Genomic DNA, 22,260 nt, shown 5'->3' with positions numbered 1-22,260 from the left:
ACCACTTAGAATAAAATCAGATTTCTTACATGTCCCATAAGGCATTCATGATCTGGCCCATGCCTGCTTCTCCTACCTTATACCAGTCTCACATCACTTCAAGTTCCTTCAATCTTCCAAGCTCTTTCCTTCTTCAGGTACTTCATGCTGCCTCTTCCATCTGTCTAAAATACTTCACTTTTCATGTGATAAGTCCTGCTTTGATATTATTTAATTAATATTCCCCAGAAGAACCAATGAGAAATTGATGCTTCCTGTTTTTTTTTTTTTTCTGAATGCCCTTTTCTTTAATCTCTTAGCATTTAGGGTAATCTGTACTTAAATGTTTGTTTACTCTTTAAAAAATTAGTCACCTACTATGCTAATCTGTTTGAGGACAGGAAAAATAAGAGTTTTGTTCCCCAATCTATGCCCAGCAGCCACTGCACCTAACAGGCATTCAGTTGAATGGTTTCTACTTCAAGTTTAACCACACTTAGTTTTTATTGACCCTTCTTATTTTGCCCAGGAATCTCCATCTTTCTCCAGGGTGCCTTCGCATATCTTTTCTCTGATCCATTTTGTATTGTTTTACAGTTTAAATCCTGTGGCCCACCTTACTCTTGTTCCCTTTTGATGATTTCTGTAACACGACTCTCCACATCCCAAGAGGGTGAAAGAAGTAGCAGTCATTAGCTCATCATCCTGGAAGGATGGATTTAAGTCTAGCTGCCCATGTTAAAGGCTCTGATACTGTCTCTTAAGATAGGGTTTACTTTAATGTTAATCCTCAACGTGAAACACTGATTTGTGGATTTTCTAACTTAAGATACTACTTTCACGAGTTTTCATTTAAGTAAATTTTCTTGAAACATGAAAGATTTATGTGTTTCCCTGGTCATTGAAAACATTTTTTGGGGAAATGAAAATTAATTAATTAATTGAAAAGATAAAGTCACTTTTTCGGTGAGGATATGTTCCTTTGTTTCCCTTGCATCAGTTAAAATTATTATAATTGACTCCTAAATATCATACATATAAAGGTCACTTTCATTCTGAAAATTATTATTCCTCCTAATGTCCATTATGTCTCATATTAAAATGGAATTTTATTACTTTGAACATTTTAGATGACAATATGTGATATATATGCCAAACAGAGGAAAAAAGAGAATGCTCAGAAAAAAGTAGAAGGTTAATGATTGATAAAGAAGAGACAAAAGTTAGAATGAATGAGTGGAGTGAGATATTAAAGAACTTTGTGTCACAGAACTACAAAGATTATTATAGTCAGATGCATCATAGAGAAAGAAAATAACATTGAATTATGAAAACATTCCCCCCTCTTTTGAAAAGTGATACATTAAGAGCATACCACAATAAAAAGGACCTTGTCATTTAAAATGGCTGTGAAAGCAAAACTGAGTAGGTTTTCTCTTATATAACTGCCTATGCACTTTAGTAAGCATTTATTGAGTATATTATATATGTCAAGCACTATGGTAGGCACCTCATTCAGTCCTTATCCTTGAGGAGTTTACATTCTTCATGAGATGTAAGCAGTTAATCAGAAGCCCTGGAATTCCAACTCTTTTAAAATACTTGCAGAATGCTTCTTTGTAGTATAGATCAGTGATATTTAAGGAATTTATGTTCATATAATTGTTTTCTGCTCTTTTAGGAGATTAATTCTGATCAGGCTGCCCAGGGCAACATCAGCAGTGACCGAGGAAAGAAAAGAACAGTAACAGCAGCTGGTGCAGAGAATATCCAACAAAAAACAGATGAGAAAGTAGATGAATCAGGACCACCTGCCCCTTCAAAACCCAGGAGAGGACGTCGACCCAAGTCTGAATCTCAGGGCAATGCAACCAGAAATGATGATATAAATAAACCTCTTAGCAAGGGAAGAAAGAGAGCCGCAGTCAATCAGGAAAGCCCTGGAGGTTTGGAAGCAGGTAATGCCAAAGCACCCAAACTGCAAGACATAGCCAAAAAGGCAGCACCAGCAGAGAGACAAATTGACTTACAAAGGTAACGTACACCGTTCTTTCTGAACTTTGAATTTAGACATCTGGTTTTAATCTTAGTTGCCAGTCACCCCCAAACACCTAGGCATTTGGGAGTGAAAACTGCCCCTGGTTTTCCTGAGTAAGTTATGGTGGCATTTGCTTTTATCTCATAACTTTCAGGACAACAATTTGAAGAAAGATCTCCTTTTTTCTTTGGTTAATTTTTAATTAGGATATGGTTTTTGATGTTTCTATTTATTAGCAAGGATAACATTGTCTTGATGTCCCTCACATAGTTGCATGGGGTTTTCTAAATATAAACGGCTACCTTTTTGATACAGAGATCCCAGAGTGGAATAGATAGATGTCATGGCATGCTCTTTATTTCCACTTGTTACAGTAAATTTTAATATAAGTCAGCAACTTACCTCTCCCCCACCCTCCCTCACAGCTACTCATCTTTGATCATGTTGTGTTGGGATTTCAGATTTTCCACACTGTAACAGTGGTGCCCCAATGAGATCTAGAAGTTGGCTCCTTACTTGGTCTACAATTAGAACTTAGCTCTACACTGCTTCTTTTTCCTTATATACCTATACCTAATTCATCTCCCCCCTGAATTAGATTGTAAGATTCTGAGTTCCTTCTAGGAAAGAACCAGCTCTGATCATGTCAGGACACCCTCACCATCCTGCTTCAATATTTTTATAAAGTACAGTGTTGCTAAGGCATACGTGTTTGTAAGTACATTTTTTAAAATTACCATTTTTGAAATTTGGAAGTTTGAGGCTACTAAATTTTCTTACATTTTAAGTGTCTCTGAGTACCTTTTTCAACATCTCATGGCAGCTGATCCAGGCCCAAACCTGACTAAGTAATGGGTGTTTCTTCTACTTAGTCACTTCTACTTTTATGGACTAAAAGTGTAGTAAGGAAAGCCAGTACTGGGGGCAAATTTATTATTTTTCTCCTCAAACCTGGACCTTTGACCTGGAACAACATACTTAACCTCGGCCTCCTTTTCTTCATCATTAAGGCAGTATAATAATACCTTCCTCAAAGGACTGTTCCAAGAATTAAATGGTCATTAAATATAAAGCACTTAACAAAATGCCTTGTACAGACTAAATGCTCAGTAATTATTTTAACCATTGTTTTGAATTCTAGTTGCTTTACCTCTTACTATATTTTTAGTTATACAAAAGCTGAACAAATTTCGTTGGAGATTGCCAGACTTCTCTTAAGGGTTTCTAGAATTCTAGCCATTCCTCACCCACATAAAATAGTACTGATCATCACACCCAGGCCACCTGAGCCACCTGACCTTACCTCTCATGTGCTGTCCTTTTGACATCTAACCAAAATATGCAGGCACTCACTTGGACCCTGAAAACGTTTTCAGTAGCAACCAACCTTGTCTCTGAAATTGAGCATTGTAAAACCCATTGCTCTGCTTTTAGTTACACCATTTGCCCCCAAAGCATTAAACAAACCAACAAAAATGGCTTACATGCCAGAGACTGGTGTTGATTAAAAATGGCCTTGGGCCTTTTTAAAACTCTTAAAACATCTTTTTCAAGAGTGAAAAGACACCTTAGAAGTCTTAAGTATGCCATTTAGTAGATCAGTTGGGCAATGTGTTATCCAAAATATAGAATTCTTTGATGGTTTTATATTCTCAGTGAAGTTAGATGGTTAAATTTGGTGTTCATGATAACACTGTACTTCAGTAAAACAGATCAAAGACTTTGCGCACATATTTCAGAAACTTCTGGTTGAATTATTGACTACTAATTCGTGGCTAACAAAACATAGAAGGACATTCTGAAACTTTCTCCCAAGCTTCCTTTTGTCTTTTCCATTCTTTCCTGAATCTAATATACAACTCTGCCCTTAAATTCTAGCATTATGACTTCGGCTTGGAAACCTAACTTACTCCCGAAACTCTGTATTACTCATGATAGCCTCTTGCATAGGACTGAATGTATTATAGGCACATGAGTATTGTTCCTTATACTTCTCATTTGTTCTTCTAACAAATACAGACAGATTAAACTGCCAGCATTGCGCTGGATGTTGGCAGTACAAAAGTATCCAAAATGGATAGGTTCTCGCCCTCAAAGAATATATTTCTCCAGCTTGTCAATTCCAGAATAGAGCAGAAAACTTTCACTTTAAGTCTACTGATTGATAAAAGTATAAGAATTATTTTATTATTACTATGTAAAACAATGAAATTCTGACTTATGCCACAATATGGATGGGCCTTAAGGACATTATGCTAAGTGAAATAAGCCAGACCCCAAAGGGCAAATACTGTATGACTCCACTTCTGTGAGATACGAGAGTAGTCAAATTCATACAGACAGAATGAGGTAGTTGCCAGGGAGAGCGGGAGGAGAGAATAGGCATTACTGTTTAATGGGTACAGAGTTTCAGTTGGAAGATGAAAATATTCTAGAGATGAATGGCAGTGATTTATGTTACATATATTTTATTTCACTTAAAAAATTGCTACATAAGATGAATAATAGCTAACACTAATATAATGCTTATTATGAGCCAGGCTCAATTCTAAGCTCTTTGTTAACCTATTAAATGCTTAAAACATCTCTACATGGGTAGGTGCTATCATTATCCCCAGTTTATAAAGAGGAGAGAACCAGGAATAGAGAGTCCATGTAGCTTTTGGTCCCTTTGCTTATATACATAGTGGAGGCAGCATTAAAACCAGGCAGCATCACTCTGGAGTCCACACTATATTGTACTTTAAGGTAAAATTAAGTCTTAATTCTACAGGAACTATACCTGCACACAAAACTAGTTTAACAGAGGATGCTTTGAAAATATATTTACTTCCATATTTTAAATAGCTAATGTAGTTAATATATGTGGTAGTTTCCATGAAATGGAAAATCTTTGCATATAGTTTATTATTTATAATTACTACATAAGAAGCTGGTTTATTTAAAATCATCGTAGGTTAAACCACACAACTCTAGTCATCTTTTGAACCTATTTCAGAGTTCATGCAAACAAAAGCTAAAGTATTCTAGCTTCAGAGAGGGAAAAAACAAAGAGAGATCAGATGTTCTTGAATTCAAGTGGCAAACTTAAGTGAAGCCCCTAATGCTATAAGAACATTGAAAGACCGTAGTGAATATTAGGTAGAATAATGTATGGGGTATTTGCAATGGTGCTTGGCATATATATTGGTAGAAATAATAGTGATAATAAGGAAAGGTTGTTGAATGTATATTTGCCTTGCCAACCATCATTATGAAGCAAGTACAACCCTATGTTAGAGATAAGGGGGTTAGACCTAAAAAAATTACTTTCTCAGGCCACCTGGCCAGTGCTACACAGAACAGGGTTTTGAATCCAGGCTGTGTCCCTTATTAATCGCCTTACTGTACTGCTAACAGTGGCAGCTGCGGTTATGTTTCTCCTTTAAACTATGAACGTTCACAACTCTATTATTTTCTTTTTCTCTTAATGTGTAAAAGGAAATGTTTTAAGGTATAGTAACCACCAAGCGATGGAATAGACAGGCACACTAAAACAAAACTTCCTTGTTTGTGACTCAGCTGTTCTAGCTATCCTTCAGCTTGAGGAGAAAACGTTGAATGGTCAAAATCCTGAAGGTGCCAGCTTTATTTTTATTTCATGGGAAACTATAGCTTTCACCTTCATACAAGATTCTAAACATACTTTTGATTAACCAAAGGTATTACCTATGATTGATTTGACATCTCACCTGTATTTTCCTGAGACCTGGTGAGGATCAGATACAGGTTAAAGCCACATGATTGAACAATTCTGAATACAGAGCTAATATAACACCTTGAATCATCCTGTTAAGGTTATCATTACACTTTGAACCATCTCATTAGTAAAAGAAGAAATAGGGTTGCCAAAGCTGAGAGCCAAGCACCACATTTCTGAGCTAAGGATGAACCCAGAATGGTAGGAACAGCTCACTTACTGCCCTGGCAACTTGAAGCATAGCCTAGAGTCCTTGCATTGTGGAACCAGATCTGGATCTGGATCACTGCACTAAAGTAGTTTACCCCCGGATTCTAAGCTTGAATGCAAGCCTTTGAGAAATAAGGCCCAGCACCCTTGTGCTTCTCTGTGGCCCTGCTTTCTAACACTATTTCATCTGTCTTTTCCTTTACCTTGCATTATTCTTCACACATTTTACTTGCTTGCTTTCTCACTTCCCTGATGGTCAGTTCCTGTGCTGGTCACAACTGTCCCTACATTAACATCTGAAAAGAGCCTTTCCTGACATTACGCTCCCTTCTTTACTCCATGTGCTCCTTTGTAGATCTGTCTGAATACAAGATGATCTCGAGGCGGTCAGTCTACACTGTATACTAGGACCACCTCCAGAAAACGCCCATTTTTATTACTTGGTATTTATACTCATCATATTGTATGATTTCAACTTTATTATTAAATAATTAACGAAAACGATTTTTGAGGCCCTAGTATATTCCAACCACAGTCTAGATGCTTTATGTTTGTAACCTCACTAATCCTTCAGCCCTGTAAAAGTAGGACCCTTGATAAATGGTAGCCTCTACAGTCATTTAAATACCATAGCAATCACTTATGTGTAACCCCTCTAGAATTCCTCTTACTAGGTCCTCTCACTGACATTAGGTAAATAATAATTTTTAGTATGACTCCTACTTATATACTTTATTAATTCAAGGATAGATATGTTATTCCACCAAAATACAAAAACTGTACAGAAATTTCCTGGCATAGAATTTACTTAATCTGGGAGTTCATACATTTTAACTTGTAAACTTACCTGTAGGATTTTTAGATCCCTCTGGATTTTTGCAGTAAATCTATTCCATCAGAGGGGTGTGTGTGTGTGCGCGCGCGCGTGCCAATAAATGTTCCTGTTTATATTTTGGGCTGCATTTGGAATTGTTACTTCTTTTCAGAAAATTCCTTGAATTTACCCTGTAAATTTATGAAAATCAGCCATTTGTATACTATAGTCAGGAAATAGTATCTGAACAACTGGACACTTAATGTTGGCTTCCTGAGTTTGGGAATGGAGGATTCATCATCATTTCAGTTATTTACTTGTTTTTCTTTTGTTTTTGAATTATTCAAATGGCAAACAATTCCAAATATTTTGCATTGAAAATGTGTTTTTATAGGTCTGCTGATTCTTGAGTATGTTTTATCTTTGAGGCCAAATTCTTCCATGAAAAAGAAAATATCAATTAACACCAGTGGAGACACAGTCCTTAAACTTGGGACTTAAGGGGAAACTGTGAATTTAAGGAAGTTACCTATAGGATAACAGACTATAGTTTTCCCATCTTTGGATTAATATGTTTTGCTTAGTATGCTTAATATTGGAGTGTTCAAGAGTCTTGGAATTTCTACTTTTTTTAAGCAAAGGATTTCCCGATTTCCTGTGCTCATTTGTATATTGAGAGTTTCCTCACATCACATCGGTTTGTATCTTAAAGTATCCCCTAAGTGTGTTTCCTCATGTATTAACAACCGTGTATTAGTTTAATATGAATATTCTTCAGTAACAAGTGAATTTTTATCAAAATAATATGAAATTTTTCAGAAGCCAAGTGCTCGGAAGTGATGGCGATTCACTTTGGGACATAGAATCAAGTCCAGGAAATTCTTCCAGTGATCTGGATCGTTTAAAAGTCTGTGAGAGCAGCCAGGAAGATACTGAGGACTCAGAGCTAGTAAAGGGAAGCTTCCTGAAGGTGCAGCAGGCAGCTTGTAGAGGATTCTTTGATATCATATTATTAAATTTTATCTATTATAACAAATTAATTTAATACTATGTAAGAATCTTAATCACTTATTAGCTTTCTTTGGTTAGCATTGTTATCTTTATTAGAAGGTATACGTTATGTTGGGTTTTGGGAATATAAGTAAACAGCCCCCTTATCTTTCTCTCCCAAGTTTGGAATTGTTAAAAAGGAGATACCATCTTAATACTGATGTGGCTGATTAAAAATGTGGAATGACAGGGAGTTCCCTGGTGGCCTAATGGTTAGTATTCTGGGCTTTCACTGCCCTGGCTCGGGTTCGATCCCTGGTGGGGAACTGAGATCCCACAAGCCACACTCCCCTCCACCCACCACCCAAATCTGAAATGACATAGGCCAGGTAACTACTAATGCCTTGCCCCTAAATTGAACAACCTCCGGCAGACCAGAACACACCTTTTGGAGGCAAAGGAGAAGAAATCTAGACAAGACCAAATTCCAGTATGCTCAGTTTTTCCTTCCCCCACCCTCTCACCCATTAGATGGGTTCTTCCTCCTCCCAGAGAGGAGTAGGTGAGGGGAGAAGAGAAAGAGACCCTATCCCACTACTTCATGCTTCCAGAGGTCATAATTTTCCCTCCCTATTAGGGAAATAGGATCAGTGGGGCATTTCTCTTAACAGAATTAAGCTAAATTTTCCTCCTTTTTTTAGTACACTAAAGAACAGAACTTATTTTGCTGCTTTTATTTGCCAGTTGTCTAGTAATTTTTCTACTACATAATTTTGAAAGTATTCATTAAAAATCACAATTACTTCAAATAGCTTTTAGTGTTTTATTGTAGTAATAAAACAGATTGGACACTGGGTAGCAATGCTTAATGGTTGAAAATAAAAACTTCTTCATTGGTATTGTGTTTTTATGTAATTTAGGGAAAGATTACTAAATCAACTAAAGTGTCACATGAACAATGAAAAAATATTTTCAGATTTTAGATAATAACTATAGAAATTAAATAATCTGTGTATGGTTTGTTTTCCTGTTTATATCTTTTCTAACATTGCTTTCTTCTACTCCTATCCCCAAGGTAAAAAGAAAATTCATTTGCAAAGGGAGAAAATGAAGGCCAAACAGAAGCAGGCTCTAGCTTCTGCAAAAACTTGGATTCAGAATGACCCTGAACAGAAAATGAAGTTAACTTCAAAACACACTTTCTGCCTTGAAAACTGAAAAAAGCTATTACTTCCTTTTTTCACTTGACCACAAGTCCTTTGATGGAAATGTACAGCAGAAACTCTTGAGAGAGAGGCTAAAAGCAACTCTGTTCTACCCTCCCCCCAGACTTTTCTTATGAAAAGTCAATAATTAAGCAAATTGCTTAACACTTGGTTCCAGTTCCTGCATATCTGGAGCTTAACAGCATAATACACCATTAATTTCCATGCTGCAGTCTTTATTTTAAAGAAATTAATAGGATGTCCTTACACTGACAGTGAGAATTCATCAATTTTAGAGCCAGGAATTTCCCATGTTACACAAGAAAAAAATAGAAGTCTACTGAATTAATTTTTTAGAAGAAAAGAGATCAGATTAAATATTTCTTTGTTTTTCCTTTTGGAAACTTTTATGTATAATTCTTTCTGCCTGCCTACTTTTCTGCAAAATGAGATGTACAGATTTCAGTTCCCTGCTATGAAAAGTGATGTGGTGGCAATTTTATAAATGTTGCTTTCTGATTTTTATCAGAGTGAGAAAATAATTAAAATTATTATTGATTTCATATCACTTCATATTTTGATTTCCCCTCCATTTTAGTTTAATATAATTTGCAATAAGTGTACATATTGTTTTTTGTTTCATAAAGCATATCACTTTAAAGTGGTTTTTACTCCTGTGATTATGTTGGAATATTTGGAATTTTAAAGGAGTAAAGACTGTCCAGCATTTGGTTTTATAATGTCTGTCACCAGATTTTTATTATTGATGTAAAAAAAAAAGTCAATTTTTTTAAATAGTTGGACTCTGGCAGCTTTGTAAGGAAAGTGGGAGGAGTTTAGGATTGCTATCAGTTTTCAGCATTGTGCTATTGGGAAATAAGTGCTTTGCTTTTTGTCTGCCAGTCCGGGCTCCGTTTTTATGTTTATTTTAGAAAACAACTGTTGCATCAATATATTGTTTCTTGGCATTGTTCAGCATAGGTAATGTGTGCACTTTTTGTGTGCACATTCATATTTAAGTTTTTTGCATAAAATAAATGCTTCTAGATGTCATATGGTAGTCTTTTTTAATCTTTTTATATTATGTTTTCTTGTGAAATTTTTTATGTAAAAGGGCTAAAGTCATAAAGAAACAAAGAACATGATTACAGTCAACTCTCCATTATCTATATAAAATAGTGACTGCCTCAGGTTTTAGATTTTGCAGTAATCAATCATAAAATTAAAATAACAAAGGCATACCATAAGAGCTAATTCAGGAGGAACTTGAGATTGGTCCTTTCTCACGCCCAGAGTTATCACCTGCCCCCATTCTCCACTTTATGCCCTTCCCCCAAGCCCTATCTGAATGTGCTCAGTGTCCTTGCACATACCTATCATGGGTTCGAGGGCATAAACGTTTGTGTGATAACTTGGTCTTGACAGGCTGTAGTCTACGTGAGATGTAAAACAGTGAACGTGAGCTGTGTCAAAAAAAAAAAGATTATGTTAAATGTGAAATTTTCTGGTAGTAAATGTCACTTATGTTCTCATAGGTAATCAAGAGTTGGCTGTATACTGACTGACTGAAAGATGGGTAATTCTTTTAAAATATGCATATACATACACATTTAAGTATTGGATGATGGCTAGGGAACAGTGGATACCAGTGATAGAAAATATCTTTGAAAGGGCAGAGAGCTCTACTCTTCCTTATTGCCTCTTCATAACTCTTTAGAAGTATAAAATATTGCCTCCAACATGCTGAAAGAGTACCTATGCATAAGCATCAGAGAGGTCCCTCAAGCAATCAGTGGGCATGTTCTGTTTAGATTTTGAAGCTCTCTTAGAATCAGACAGCTTGATTCTTAAAGGCCACCAATTTGCCACCAATAAAAAGCACACTGGTAGGGCCTTCTGTCTCTCATTATCTCCTTTTAACTAATTACCCAGCATCATATCTGTCTAGATTACCTAGTGTGAAGTCATATTTAACATAATGTAGCAGACCATTCCCATCAGTTATGGCTGCTTAGATTTTTGCAAGAGAGGAGTTAGCTAAAAGGATCTGGTCCACAGACATATGTAAATGGCCCACCCCTGATTTTTTAATATAAGCAAGTATCTGGCACTAAGGGATGGGAGAGTAGGATGATAGACTGAGCTGATGGGGAGGGACTTGAATAAGGGAAACTTGTCATTTTTCCTTTGAAAAAGGAAAAAGTAAAAATCCCTTAGGAATTTGGTATTCACATCTCAGAGAAATACAACACAAAGTGCAGACTTACATTTGAGAATTAATGTTAACCCTTTGTGTCTAGTTTGAAGCTTCTTGTATTTGTCTAAAACTACAAGCCAGAATTTTGTATCTCCTTTGATAAAAAGTGTGTATAATGTAAAGTAGTTTTGCATATTCTTGTGCTGCACATGGGCTGAATTTTTTTAAAAAATTTTTAAAGACTTGAAGAGAACCTTGTAATTTGTGTAAATGACAAGTGTAAAATCCTACCATAAAATGCTAAAAATATGCATTGTTTCAAATAAAACCAAGAAATGCAGCATTATATAGTAGTGTGGAACCCTGAATATTCATGAACCCCCTTGGTATGTCACAAGCTGATAAAATGTCTTTGCATATTTTGTTTAGATTCTGGAGTTTGCACATAAGGGATCAAATGCCACCTTCAAACTTCCTGACTACATACTCTGATCTGGCTTACAGTGACTGAGGGAGAACATAATAATTAATAGATGATAAATTCTTATGGACATTTGGGAAATTTTAGAAATTGTTTAAGAACTTAAAAGTGGCCTTCCATTCATACTAGCTATTGATACATCTATTTATCACAAATTCTGTATATGCACATTTAGTTCAAAAACTAGTTCACAGAGAGCAAACAGATTACATATATGTATCTGGAATAAGATGAACAGAATGAGAAGAGAAGCTATCATGACTGGTTATGTATTTTACCCTGAATGGGATTATCTTTCCACACTTGGGATACTTCTATTCACATGAGTAACTGTCAATAGAAACCACTGGTGACCAACAAGTCTCCAACAGTCTGACGAGCTTTGCAGTGTGCCTAAATAATGGTGGCTTTGCCTACAAGAAGTTTAAAGTTTGCTACAAGCCAGCAACAGTGGAAATCAATGGAAATGAGTGTACATAAACACTCAGCCTGTAAACTAGAGCTCCAGCTTTTCATTCCCATTTAAGAGTAATAACCTTCACTTATTTTATCTTGTACCTATTTCAAAGTCCAACAGCAACATGTACAAAGTACCATTTCTAAGGAACATGGGCCAGGCTGGTTGGTGATCAGGACTTCAAATTTTGGGGTATTTCTCAAATAACGTTTTTTAATCAATGCTGATTACAACTTAAGGCACTTTCCTCCCCTTCCTTCTCTAGTCACTCCTTTCTCTAGCAAAGACCACGCATCCTTTTAAGAAACAGCACTGTATGCGTTCTTCCGGGAGAAGCTTGAAAAACAATCAACTGGAGGTCAGTTATACACAGAGAGAGTGCTGTAGTTCATGGTCCAGATCTGTGGAAGCCAGTAAGAAAGTGTAAGGGTGGGAGGTAACCATTCTGTACAGACTGGGCTTATTGGCAGGGGCTGGCATTAAAACACTAAGATGCGTGCCTTAGAAGGACTAGCAATATAAAGCAAATGGCACAACATGGGCATATATGGCTATTCAGGTGTCCATTGCCTGGACCTCATAGATGCTGTAGAAGCAGAAAATCCTTACCTTTTCTAGAGAAGTGTTAATTTTGACAACTGTTTTGAGCACGTAGGTCCCTAAAGTGGGCTGAGCAAGCCACCTGCGTCCGGATTAGCTGGACCTGATGCAGGAGTCAGTTCTCCAGACTGAGGGCCCCCTGGAAGGAGGTGACCGTAAGGGTGGGCTGGAGACAGATTAGAAGATGGCTCTTTCAGCAGCACGAACACCACTTGAGCACTTCCCTTGTACAAAACATTGCTCTATTCACTGACTCTGGAATACCTGGTCCCAGCCCTCAAACCTTGGTTGTCCACCATCCTGAGTGCACCCCCATCTTGCACAAATTCTGGTGTGTTGATAATTCCTGTGGCTTCTTTGGACAAACTTCAGGGATTGAGTGAGCTTCTCCAAGAATCAAATTTTGATGGGGACCCAGGCAGCAACCCCTAAAAGCACCCATTTTAGTTTTATTCTGAGCCTTTTTGAGAGATCACGCTGGTGGCCACCCAACCCAAAAAAAACGCCTGAAACCCTTTCCCTCCCAGGAAGGTCTTGACAGTTTTGCCATCCGGTTTCACCTGGCATGTGGTGGACTGTATCCTCCAAGATACAGCTGCAGAGACAAAAGAGTAACCTGCCCCTTTGCCACCCACCACAGGTTAAGAGCTGAAAGGCAGAAGGCTGATACCCTTAAAAACTACCGTACTTGTGACCATTTTACGAGCAGGCTCTTTAAATGCTGTACATAGAATCAGCCCAGGAGTCCAGGGTCTCTGCATTCATTGCCCATTTGGAAGCTTGGCCTGCCCAGGGAAGCTTATAATTATGTGCAGCAGGGCCTGCCTCTTTCTAGAAGTCTATTACATCACTTGCAGTCTCCTAATTCCACCTTTTCATCACAATGGTAACATAAATGGCAATGAAGTGTTTGTTGTCCAAAGACCTGATCTTCAACTGATGCATGATTTCTCTCTTACTGATGATTTTGGCGTTGTGTTTTGAAGGTCACAGCTACCTAAATTTTACAGTTCCTATGGAAGGATGAAGGACATTACAAATATTCCACAATTAAGTAGAAAAAAGAAGAAAGCCACACAGCAACCAAGACAAGAAAAAGAAATAAAAGGTATTCAGGGCTTCCCTGGTGGCACAGTGGTTGAGAGTCTGCCTGCCGATGCAGGGGACATGGGTTCGTGCCCCAGTCCGGGAAGATCCCACATGCCGCGGAGCGGCTGGGCCCGTGAGCCATGGCCGCTGAGCCTGTGCATCCGGAGCCTGTGCTCCGCAATGGGAGAGGCCACAACAGTGAGAGGCCCGCATACCGGGGGAAAAAAAAAGTATTCAGATTGGTAGGGAAGAGGTAAAATTGTCATTCTATGCAGATGACATACTATATATAGAAAACCCTAAAGACTCCACACAAAAACTACTAGAACTGATCAACGAATTCAGCAAGGTAACAGGACATACAGAAATTGGTTGCATTTCTTTACACTAACAATGAAATATCAGAAAGGAAATGTAAACAATCCCTATTAAAATCATGTCCAAAAAAAAAAAAAAAAAGCAAGCTTCAGGATAAACCTCACCAAGGAGGTGAAAGACTTATATGCTGAAAACTAGAAAACACTAATAAAGGAAACTGAAGATGATTCAAAGAAGTGGAAAGATATCCCATGCTCCTGGAGTGGAAGAATTAATGTTGTTAAAATTGCCATACCACCCAAAGCAATCTACAGATTTAATGGGATTCCTATCAAATTACCCATGACATTTTTCATAGAACTGGAAAAAATAATCCTAAATTTTATATAGAACCATAAAAGACCCATAAATGCCAAAGCAATCCTGAGAGAAAACAAAAAAGCAGGTGGCATAATCCTCCCAGACTTTAGACAATACTACAAAGCTACAGTAATCAAAACAGTGGTACTGGGCTTCCCTGGTGGTGCAGTGGTTGAGAGTCCGCCTGCAGATGCAGGGGACGTGGGTTCGTGCCCCGGTCTGGGAGGATCCCACATGCCGCAGAGCGGCTGGGCCTGTGAGCCATGGCCGCTAAGCCTGCGCGTCCGGAGCCTGTGCTCCGCAACGGGAGAGGCCACAACAGTGAGAGGCCTGCGTACCGCAAAAAAAAAACACAACAGTGGTACTGAAACAAAAACAGACATATGGATCAATGGAACAAAACAGAGAGCCCAGAAATAAATCCACACACCTGTGGTTAATCTTTGACAAAGGAGGCAAGAATATACAATGGAGGAAAGACAGTCTCTTCAGCAAGTGGTGTTGGGAAGGTTGGACAGCTGCATGCAAATCAATGAAGTTATAACACACCCTCACACCATACACAAAAATAAACTCAAAATGGGTTAAAGATTTAAATATAAGACATGACACCATAAAACTCCTACAAGAGAACATAGGCAAAACATTCTTTGACATAAATCATACCAATGGTTTCTTAAGTCCATCTCCCAAGGCAATAGATATAAAAGCAGAAATAAATAAATGGGACCTAATCAAACGTATAACCTTTTGCACAGCAAAGGAAACCATGAACAAAATGAAAAGACAACCTATGGACTCGGAGAAAATACTTGCAAATGATGCGACCGACAAGGGCTTAATTCCCAAAACATACAAACAGCTCAATAACAAAAAAACAACCCAATCAAAAAATGGGCAGAACACCTAAATAGACATTTTTCCAAAGAAGACATACAGAGGCCAACAGGCACATGAAAAGATGCTCAACGTCACTAATTATTAGAGAAATGCAAATCAAAACTACAATGAGGTATCACCTCACACCAGTCAGAATGGCCATCATTAAAAAGTCTACAAATAATAAATGCTGGAAAGGGTGTGGAGAAAAGGGAACCCTTCTACACTGTTGGTGGGAATGTAAATTAGTGCAGCCACTATGGAAAACAGTGTGGTGGTTCCTTAAGAAACTAAAAATAGAGTTACCATATGATCCAGCAATCCCACTCCTGGGCATGTATCAGGAAAAAACTCTAATTCAAAAAGATACATGCACCCCTATGTTCATAGCAGCACTATTTACAATAGCCAAGACATGGAAACAACCTAAATGTCCATCGACGGATGGATAAAGACGTGGTACACAAACACAGACACACACACACAACGGAATATTACTCGGCCATAAAAAAAGAACGAAATAATGTCATTTGCAGCAACATGGATGGACCTAGAGATTATCATACTATTCAAAGTAAGTCATAAAGAGAAAGACAGGGCTTCCCTGGTGGCGCAGTGGTTGAGAGTCCGCCTGCCAATGCATGGGACACAGGTTCGTGCCCCAGTCCGGGAAGATCCCACATGCCGCGGAGCGGCTGGGCCCATGAGCCATGGCCGCTGAGCCTGCGCGTCCGGAGCCTGTGCTCCGCAACGGGAGAGGCCACAACAGTGAGAGGCCCGCGTACCGCAAAAAAAAAAAAAAGGAGAAAGACAAATACTGTATGATATCACTTATATGTGGAATCTAAAATACGACACAAATGACATATGTGTGAAACAGAAACAGACCCACAAATATAGAGACTTGTGGTTGCCAAGGGGAGGGCAAGGGAGAGATTGGGAGTCTGGGATTAGCAGATGCAAACTATTATATATAGAATGGATAAACAAAGGTCCTACTATATAACAGGGAAATATATTCAACATCCTGTGATAAACCATAATGGAAAAGAATACAAAAAGGAATATATGTATGTATGTATAACTGAATCACTTTGTGCTGTACAGCTAAAATTAACAGAACATTGTAAATCAACTATACTTCAATAAAATTTTAAAAAAGAAGAAAGCCATTGTGCAAACCCATGGCCTTCACTGCCATTTGGCTTTGGGGAGAACAGGGTTGCGAAAGTGCGAAGGAGAAGATTAGAAAGCTTTCTGGCTGTGTTCACTTTCATTTTAATATCCCTGCTTATAATTAATATTTTTTAACAGTAATAGTTGAGCAGAGAAACCCAGAAAGGGCTGGTGGCATTGCAACAATAGATTTTCTTCCCCTTAGAACAGCTGAATCATGAGAGCACTAATCTATCAGATGCAAGGAAACTTTTGCTCTGTAAATTCAGGCCTGAACCCTTGAAGGCTTGGGTTGAGTACCTCACAGTGTCAATCAAGTGGCAGGAACCAAGTGATGATGGAAATCTGCCTTAAAATAATTGCGAAGTCCAGCAGGTGTGGGAGGCCTTACCAGCTCTCCTGGATGCTCAGAAGGGCAAGTGCCTCAGAGAAGCCCAGGTGGGGAAGGGGCCTCACCCTGTAGGATGCGAGCCTGGCACACAGGCCTTCATTCACGTTGGAACAGGATGATTAGGTGGAGAAGACCAGAATATTTTCCTACTTAGGAATTAAAATTAAAAGTTGCTTCCTTGGACTTCATAAAGTTCAGCACCACTGAGATGCTTTTTATTTTCCTTACTCCACAGAGCACCTTCCTTTCATGGGGCAAGATTCAGTCTGTCTCCTTGGAAATTGGCCGCTTAGTACTTTTCCCCGTAACCGTCAGGTCAGAGTGTGCTGGTCCTTCATTGCCTAGTCTGTCCTGGCTCTGTTTTAGCTATAAAGAAAGTGAGACACAGAAGAGGCTGTTTGTTTTGTCTAAGCTCTAGTCCCCCATCCCACACCCAAAGCTAATACTTAATAAATTACTAACTTATCAAAAGCTTGGATCTTTACATACACTGGCACTCACAATAATCTCATAACTACTATGTTCATCTCCATTACACATGCCATTGAAGCTCAGAGATGTGTTTAAAACAATAAGCCCAAGACTCAGCAAGAACGTGGAAATTTAAACCCACATAGTCTGACTGCACAACTCAGTGCTTCCTGCTTAAACTTTTCCACCAGGTTTCTGAGAGGCCCACAACCTCTCTGGAATCTGATGGTGAGTGAAATACAAAAGTAGAAAGAGAAGGATAATGAATACAAGATGGTGGGGAGCAGCTGGGATGATAGCACCTATTGCTTTCTGTTGCCTCCACGTACGCATTCAGCGGAGAGTATCCTAAGGAAATCAAGGTAAAATTGAACAACAATCATTCAATTGGTGGATGCATGAACAAAATGTGATCTATCCATACATATCAAATTTATAAATAATAGAATACTACTTAGCAATAAAAAGGAAGGAAATACTGATCATGCTACAACACAGATGAAGCTCAGAAACATTCTGCTAAGTGAAAGAGGCCAGACACAAAGAAGCATACACTGTATGCTTCCTTTTATATGAACTATCCAGAGAAGGCAAATCTGTAGAGACAGAAAGTAGATTAGTGACTGCCTGGGGCTAGGGTTGAGAGCAACAATTAACTGTAAATTGGCTCATGGGACCTTAGTGGAGTAATGAAAATGTTCTAAAGCTGTATCATAGTGATGGTTACACAGCTCAGTAAATTTATTGAAAATTATTGAATTATACATTTTAAGGGGGGTGTATTTTATGATATGTAAGTTGTACCTTAAAGTTTAAGATAAATGAGACATCTTCTCAAAAAAATGTTTAACTATACAAAACAAAGCAGCATCTACTTAAGTATCACATTGTTAAACCCACATTATGTCAAAAGCACCATTATTAACAATAATTGAGTTTACAGGCACACCACCTTCCCATCAGTGAGCTCCATTTCTCAGAGGGTTACTTGCTGGGGTTACTCCTGTTCTCAGTTAGGAGGGTCTGGAAACAGTTTTTTCCACGGGACTGGCCTTATTAACCAAAGACTATTAAACATAGTCTTTTATTTACACAAAAGACTATGTGTAAACCAGAGGCCAGCATGTTCACAATGACTGATTATTTCCTTCTCTCTGCTTGGGAAGTCTCTGTGGGAAGCTGAGTTGAATGAGGTCTGGGAAGTGTAGACTCTACAAGAAGAGTTGGCTGGGTCATCTTCACGATCAGCCTCTATTAGCTGCAACTGCCTGCAGAACCTACCTCTGCTCTGATGTACCTGGCACTGTGAGATCTTGGAAATCTCACAGGCCCTTTCACAACTCAGGTTTCTCACCTGTAAAATAATAACTGCTTCATAGTCATGAGGGTAATATACGGAGAAAACCTCACAGAATGCCTGGCCATAGGAATGCTTACATGCTCACAGCTGTTGTCACCATTCAAGCAGACTGGCAGCCCCAGCTATGGCCAGAACATCCTCAGGCAGCGATCGATACTTCGTTCTTGCTTGCTGCATCTGTTTTCCAGGTTCTGGGCCAACCACTCCACTTCTGTTACTCAATCTTTCTTGAACCAGGGAGAAAGTTTCCACTTCCTCACATTTCCATACCGTTCAGCCCCAAAGAGGCCACATTTACAAGTAAAACCTCATCATCATTTTTCAGACAGTCAGCATACTGAATGCCCTTTTTGGGTTTGGGGAACCCCCACCCCACAACTGACACCCCACGAGGCAGAGCCCATTTCCCTCCGTAGAAGCTGAAAACACCAACACTTACTTTCCTAGCCTCCCTTGCACCAAGGGCTCAGACATATGACCTGGATGCTATCAACCAAACACCTATAACCTGCTTTTGAGATGTGGACTGTGGCACTACAGAATGGGGACCATTCCACCCTAGAAATGGGGGGCAGCAGTATCCAACGCCCAGAATTGGTGGTATCAGTGCTATAGGCTGGCTGGGGTGCCTCAGGCATTGGCAGTGGAGGCTGTATCTTCACAGGACCAGTTCTATGATATTATTTTTGGCATTGCTTCTGGCATTGCTTTTGGCATTGCTTGGCATTGCTTCTCATCCTTATGAGAAACCAGAGAACTTGTACACTCTCTCTCCACCTGCACTAACTGAGGAAAGGCCATGTGAGGACAGAGCAAGGTGGCGATCTACAATCCAGGAAGAGGCCTCACCAGAAACTGGGTCAGCAGGCAGGAAAACATTTAAGGGGTGGGGCTTCCTCAATGATCCTGACCCCCTCTCAGCAGTAGGAGGCTCTAATGGCCTGGCTCCAGGATAGTTTTCCTCCTCTTCCCCATGGGACAGGGATTTTTTTCTTTTTCTTTTTCCAGCCTCATTTGATCTTCACCTGTACTCTGCGGTGAAAGGTTGCTCTCCTTCTCAAGCAGATACTGCTTTTTTTTTTTACCTGGCAGAGATGAGTTCAGGCAGGGCTTGGTTTCTTTTCCATAGCAGCAACTGCTCACCTCCCCCAGGCCTGAACTACCAAGAAAGTCTTATCTCTGGTCTCCACCGGTACCAAGTGTTCCTTGTGAGTGCCGATGGAGGACCGTGTAGAAGCGTCTACACGTAGGCATAACACTCCCCTTGTGTCTCAGGCACCTTTCTTTAGATTTCAGGCCATTGGGTTACTTCAGTTCTCTGATGGGTTGAAGAAAAGTTATGACTTTGTGGATTATCTGCCTGTTCTTGTTAGGGTGGGAACTACCCTCTTCACAGTTTTCTACATTCTGGGCAGAAGGCAGAAGCCTGAAGCCCCTAGATTTAAAATAATCAAATAAAGAAACTGAACTTCAAATATTGCAAATTTGCCATTCTACATGACAACTTGGAGTTTTTGTTTGAATTTTTTTTCTATTGAAGTCACTACAATCAACCCTGAAAAGCAAAAACACTGACAGTATTGCTATTTCTGGAATATTCTGTGATATGGGACTTTATGAATTTCTGACACACTATCCTTATGTTTAAGACTTTTCCTATAATTTGTTACAAGTTGCTTCATTCAATACTTTTCAAATTTAAAACAAAAAGTGTTCTTCACTCATCTATGAGTAAGGATAAATGACAAATCTGGGTATAATCTTTTCTGAACATTAACACAGATCAATTTTGACAATAAATTTGGAGAAGACTCAAAAAATAAAGACTGCAATATTCATTGTACATCAGACTAATATGTAGGTTCTTCCTTTTTCTCAGAAAATATATTAATGTAAATTAAAACTATTAATCTATTACTTTTCCTCTTTTTACTCTAGAATTTTAAATGATTATACATATATGAAGTTCAATAAAAGAAAATTTTCACTGTTTTATTATTATTTCAATGATTACTGGAAATAATTTTGTAGAATAAAAGGTGTTAAAAAATAATGCACTGGGGCTTCCCTGGTGGCGCAGTGGTTGAGAGTCCACCTGCCGATGCAGGGGACACGGGTTCGTGCCCCGGTCTGGGAAGATCCCACATGCTGCGGAGCGGCTGGGCCCGTGAGCCGTGGCCACTGAGGCTGCGCGTCTGAAGCCTGCGCTCCACAACTCTGCCAATCTCTGTGCTAGGGTTACAGGTAAAAAAGACATGACTCTAACCATTAAGGAGGAAAAGACTGAGATGAAAAAAAACTGTGCTAATACAGTGTGATGTGTGCTATAATAAAAGTTTACACAAAGAAGTATAAGCGTTCTGAAAAAATTTACTGTGTCTGAATGAGACGGAGTTCAGAGAGATGTAAGAGGGAAAGTTTCAGAAAAGTGACATTTAGTTAAAAAAGGATTTAATCAGCAGGGAGACAGGATATTTCAGACTGGGTTGGAAGGTATAAAGAACATGGATTTGGAGGTAGTCTTAATTCCAGCTACATGATTTATTAATAATGTATATAAGAACCTTAGGCAAGTCACATCTCAACTTGAGTTTCTCACCAGTAAAAATGAGAGGGATTGCCAGAAGATCTCTATGACTCTCCCTACTTCCTACAGGGTATATTTACAGCAATCTACACTCTAGACAATAATTCCTTCAAAACAGTAATAAAACATTTTACATCCAATGTATTTCTTTTTTTTTTTTTTTTGCGGTACGCAGGCCTCTCACTGTTGTGGCTTCTCCCGTTGCGGAGCACAGGCTCCAGACACACAGGCTCAGCGGCCACGGCTCACGGGCCCAGCCGCTCCGCAGCATGTGGGATCTTCCCAGACCGGGGCACGAACCCGTGTCCCCTGCATCGGCAGGCGGACTCTCAACCATTGCGCCACCAGGGAGGCCCCCCAATGTATTTCTTGATTATAGAATCCACACATGTTCTGTAGACCACTCTTCCCACAAAAAAGATAGTATTTTCCATCTCCCCAACATCTTCAATTTCTCTCTCCCTACTGGCATTTCTCCTTTTGTCACAAAGAAGTATCTGCGCACAAGTTTATCATATCTTCGAAGAAAAGCAAACGTTCACCTGACTCTACTTGGTAATTATTTTAAACAGCCAAACTTCTGAAGTTTTAGCTCACCACTGTAACTTCTAGACTAGCTGTTAATCCTATCATATGATCAAAACTGCTCAGAGATTGCAAGAAAACAACAAAATGTCGAAAATACTGTCCGTATGAAATGACCAGCTCAAATCTGCTCCATCTTTCTGATGCCTTTAATGTTGCTGATGGTGCCTCCTTAGTTCTGTTTCCTCTGCTCCTCTTGATATTTATTTCTTCAGTACACACATAAGTCAATTCATTTGACATTCACTGAGTGCCTATTTTATGTCATGAGAGTAACAAGATCGTGTTTAAGGAGTTTACAATAAAAAAAAAAAAGTTTACAGGGAGTTCCCTT

General features: G+C 38.9%; 1 protein-coding gene across 4 annotated transcripts in view; it reads left to right on the top strand.

The window, feature by feature from the left end:
* PDS5A (PDS5 cohesin associated factor A) overlaps window positions 1-11,518 on the top strand; it is a 128,788-nt gene extending 117,270 nt beyond the window's left edge. For 2 of the 4 annotated variants that reach the window (XM_067735753.1, XM_067735754.1), the window contains exons 32-34: window positions 1,661-2,013; window positions 7,600-7,750; window positions 8,846-11,518. In XM_067735753.1, the coding sequence (XP_067591854.1) occupies window positions 1,661-2,013; window positions 7,600-7,750; window positions 8,846-8,881 (540 nt within the window). In that variant the 3' untranslated portion in view covers window positions 8,882-11,518. The remainder of the gene's footprint in view (window positions 1-1,660; window positions 2,014-7,599; window positions 7,751-8,845) is intronic. The other 2 variants (XM_067735755.1, XM_067735756.1) reach the window with 2 other exon arrangements.
* Window positions 11,519-22,260: the final 10,742 nt, after the last annotated feature.

The sequence above is a fragment of the Pseudorca crassidens genome, chromosome 4, assembly GCF_039906515.1.
Source record: "Pseudorca crassidens isolate mPseCra1 chromosome 4, mPseCra1.hap1, whole genome shotgun sequence".
In the NCBI taxonomy this organism is placed as follows: Eukaryota; Metazoa; Chordata; class Mammalia; order Artiodactyla; family Delphinidae; genus Pseudorca; species Pseudorca crassidens.
Note: the sequence above shows the minus strand (reverse complement) of the source record. Positions and strands in the feature narration are given on the sequence as shown.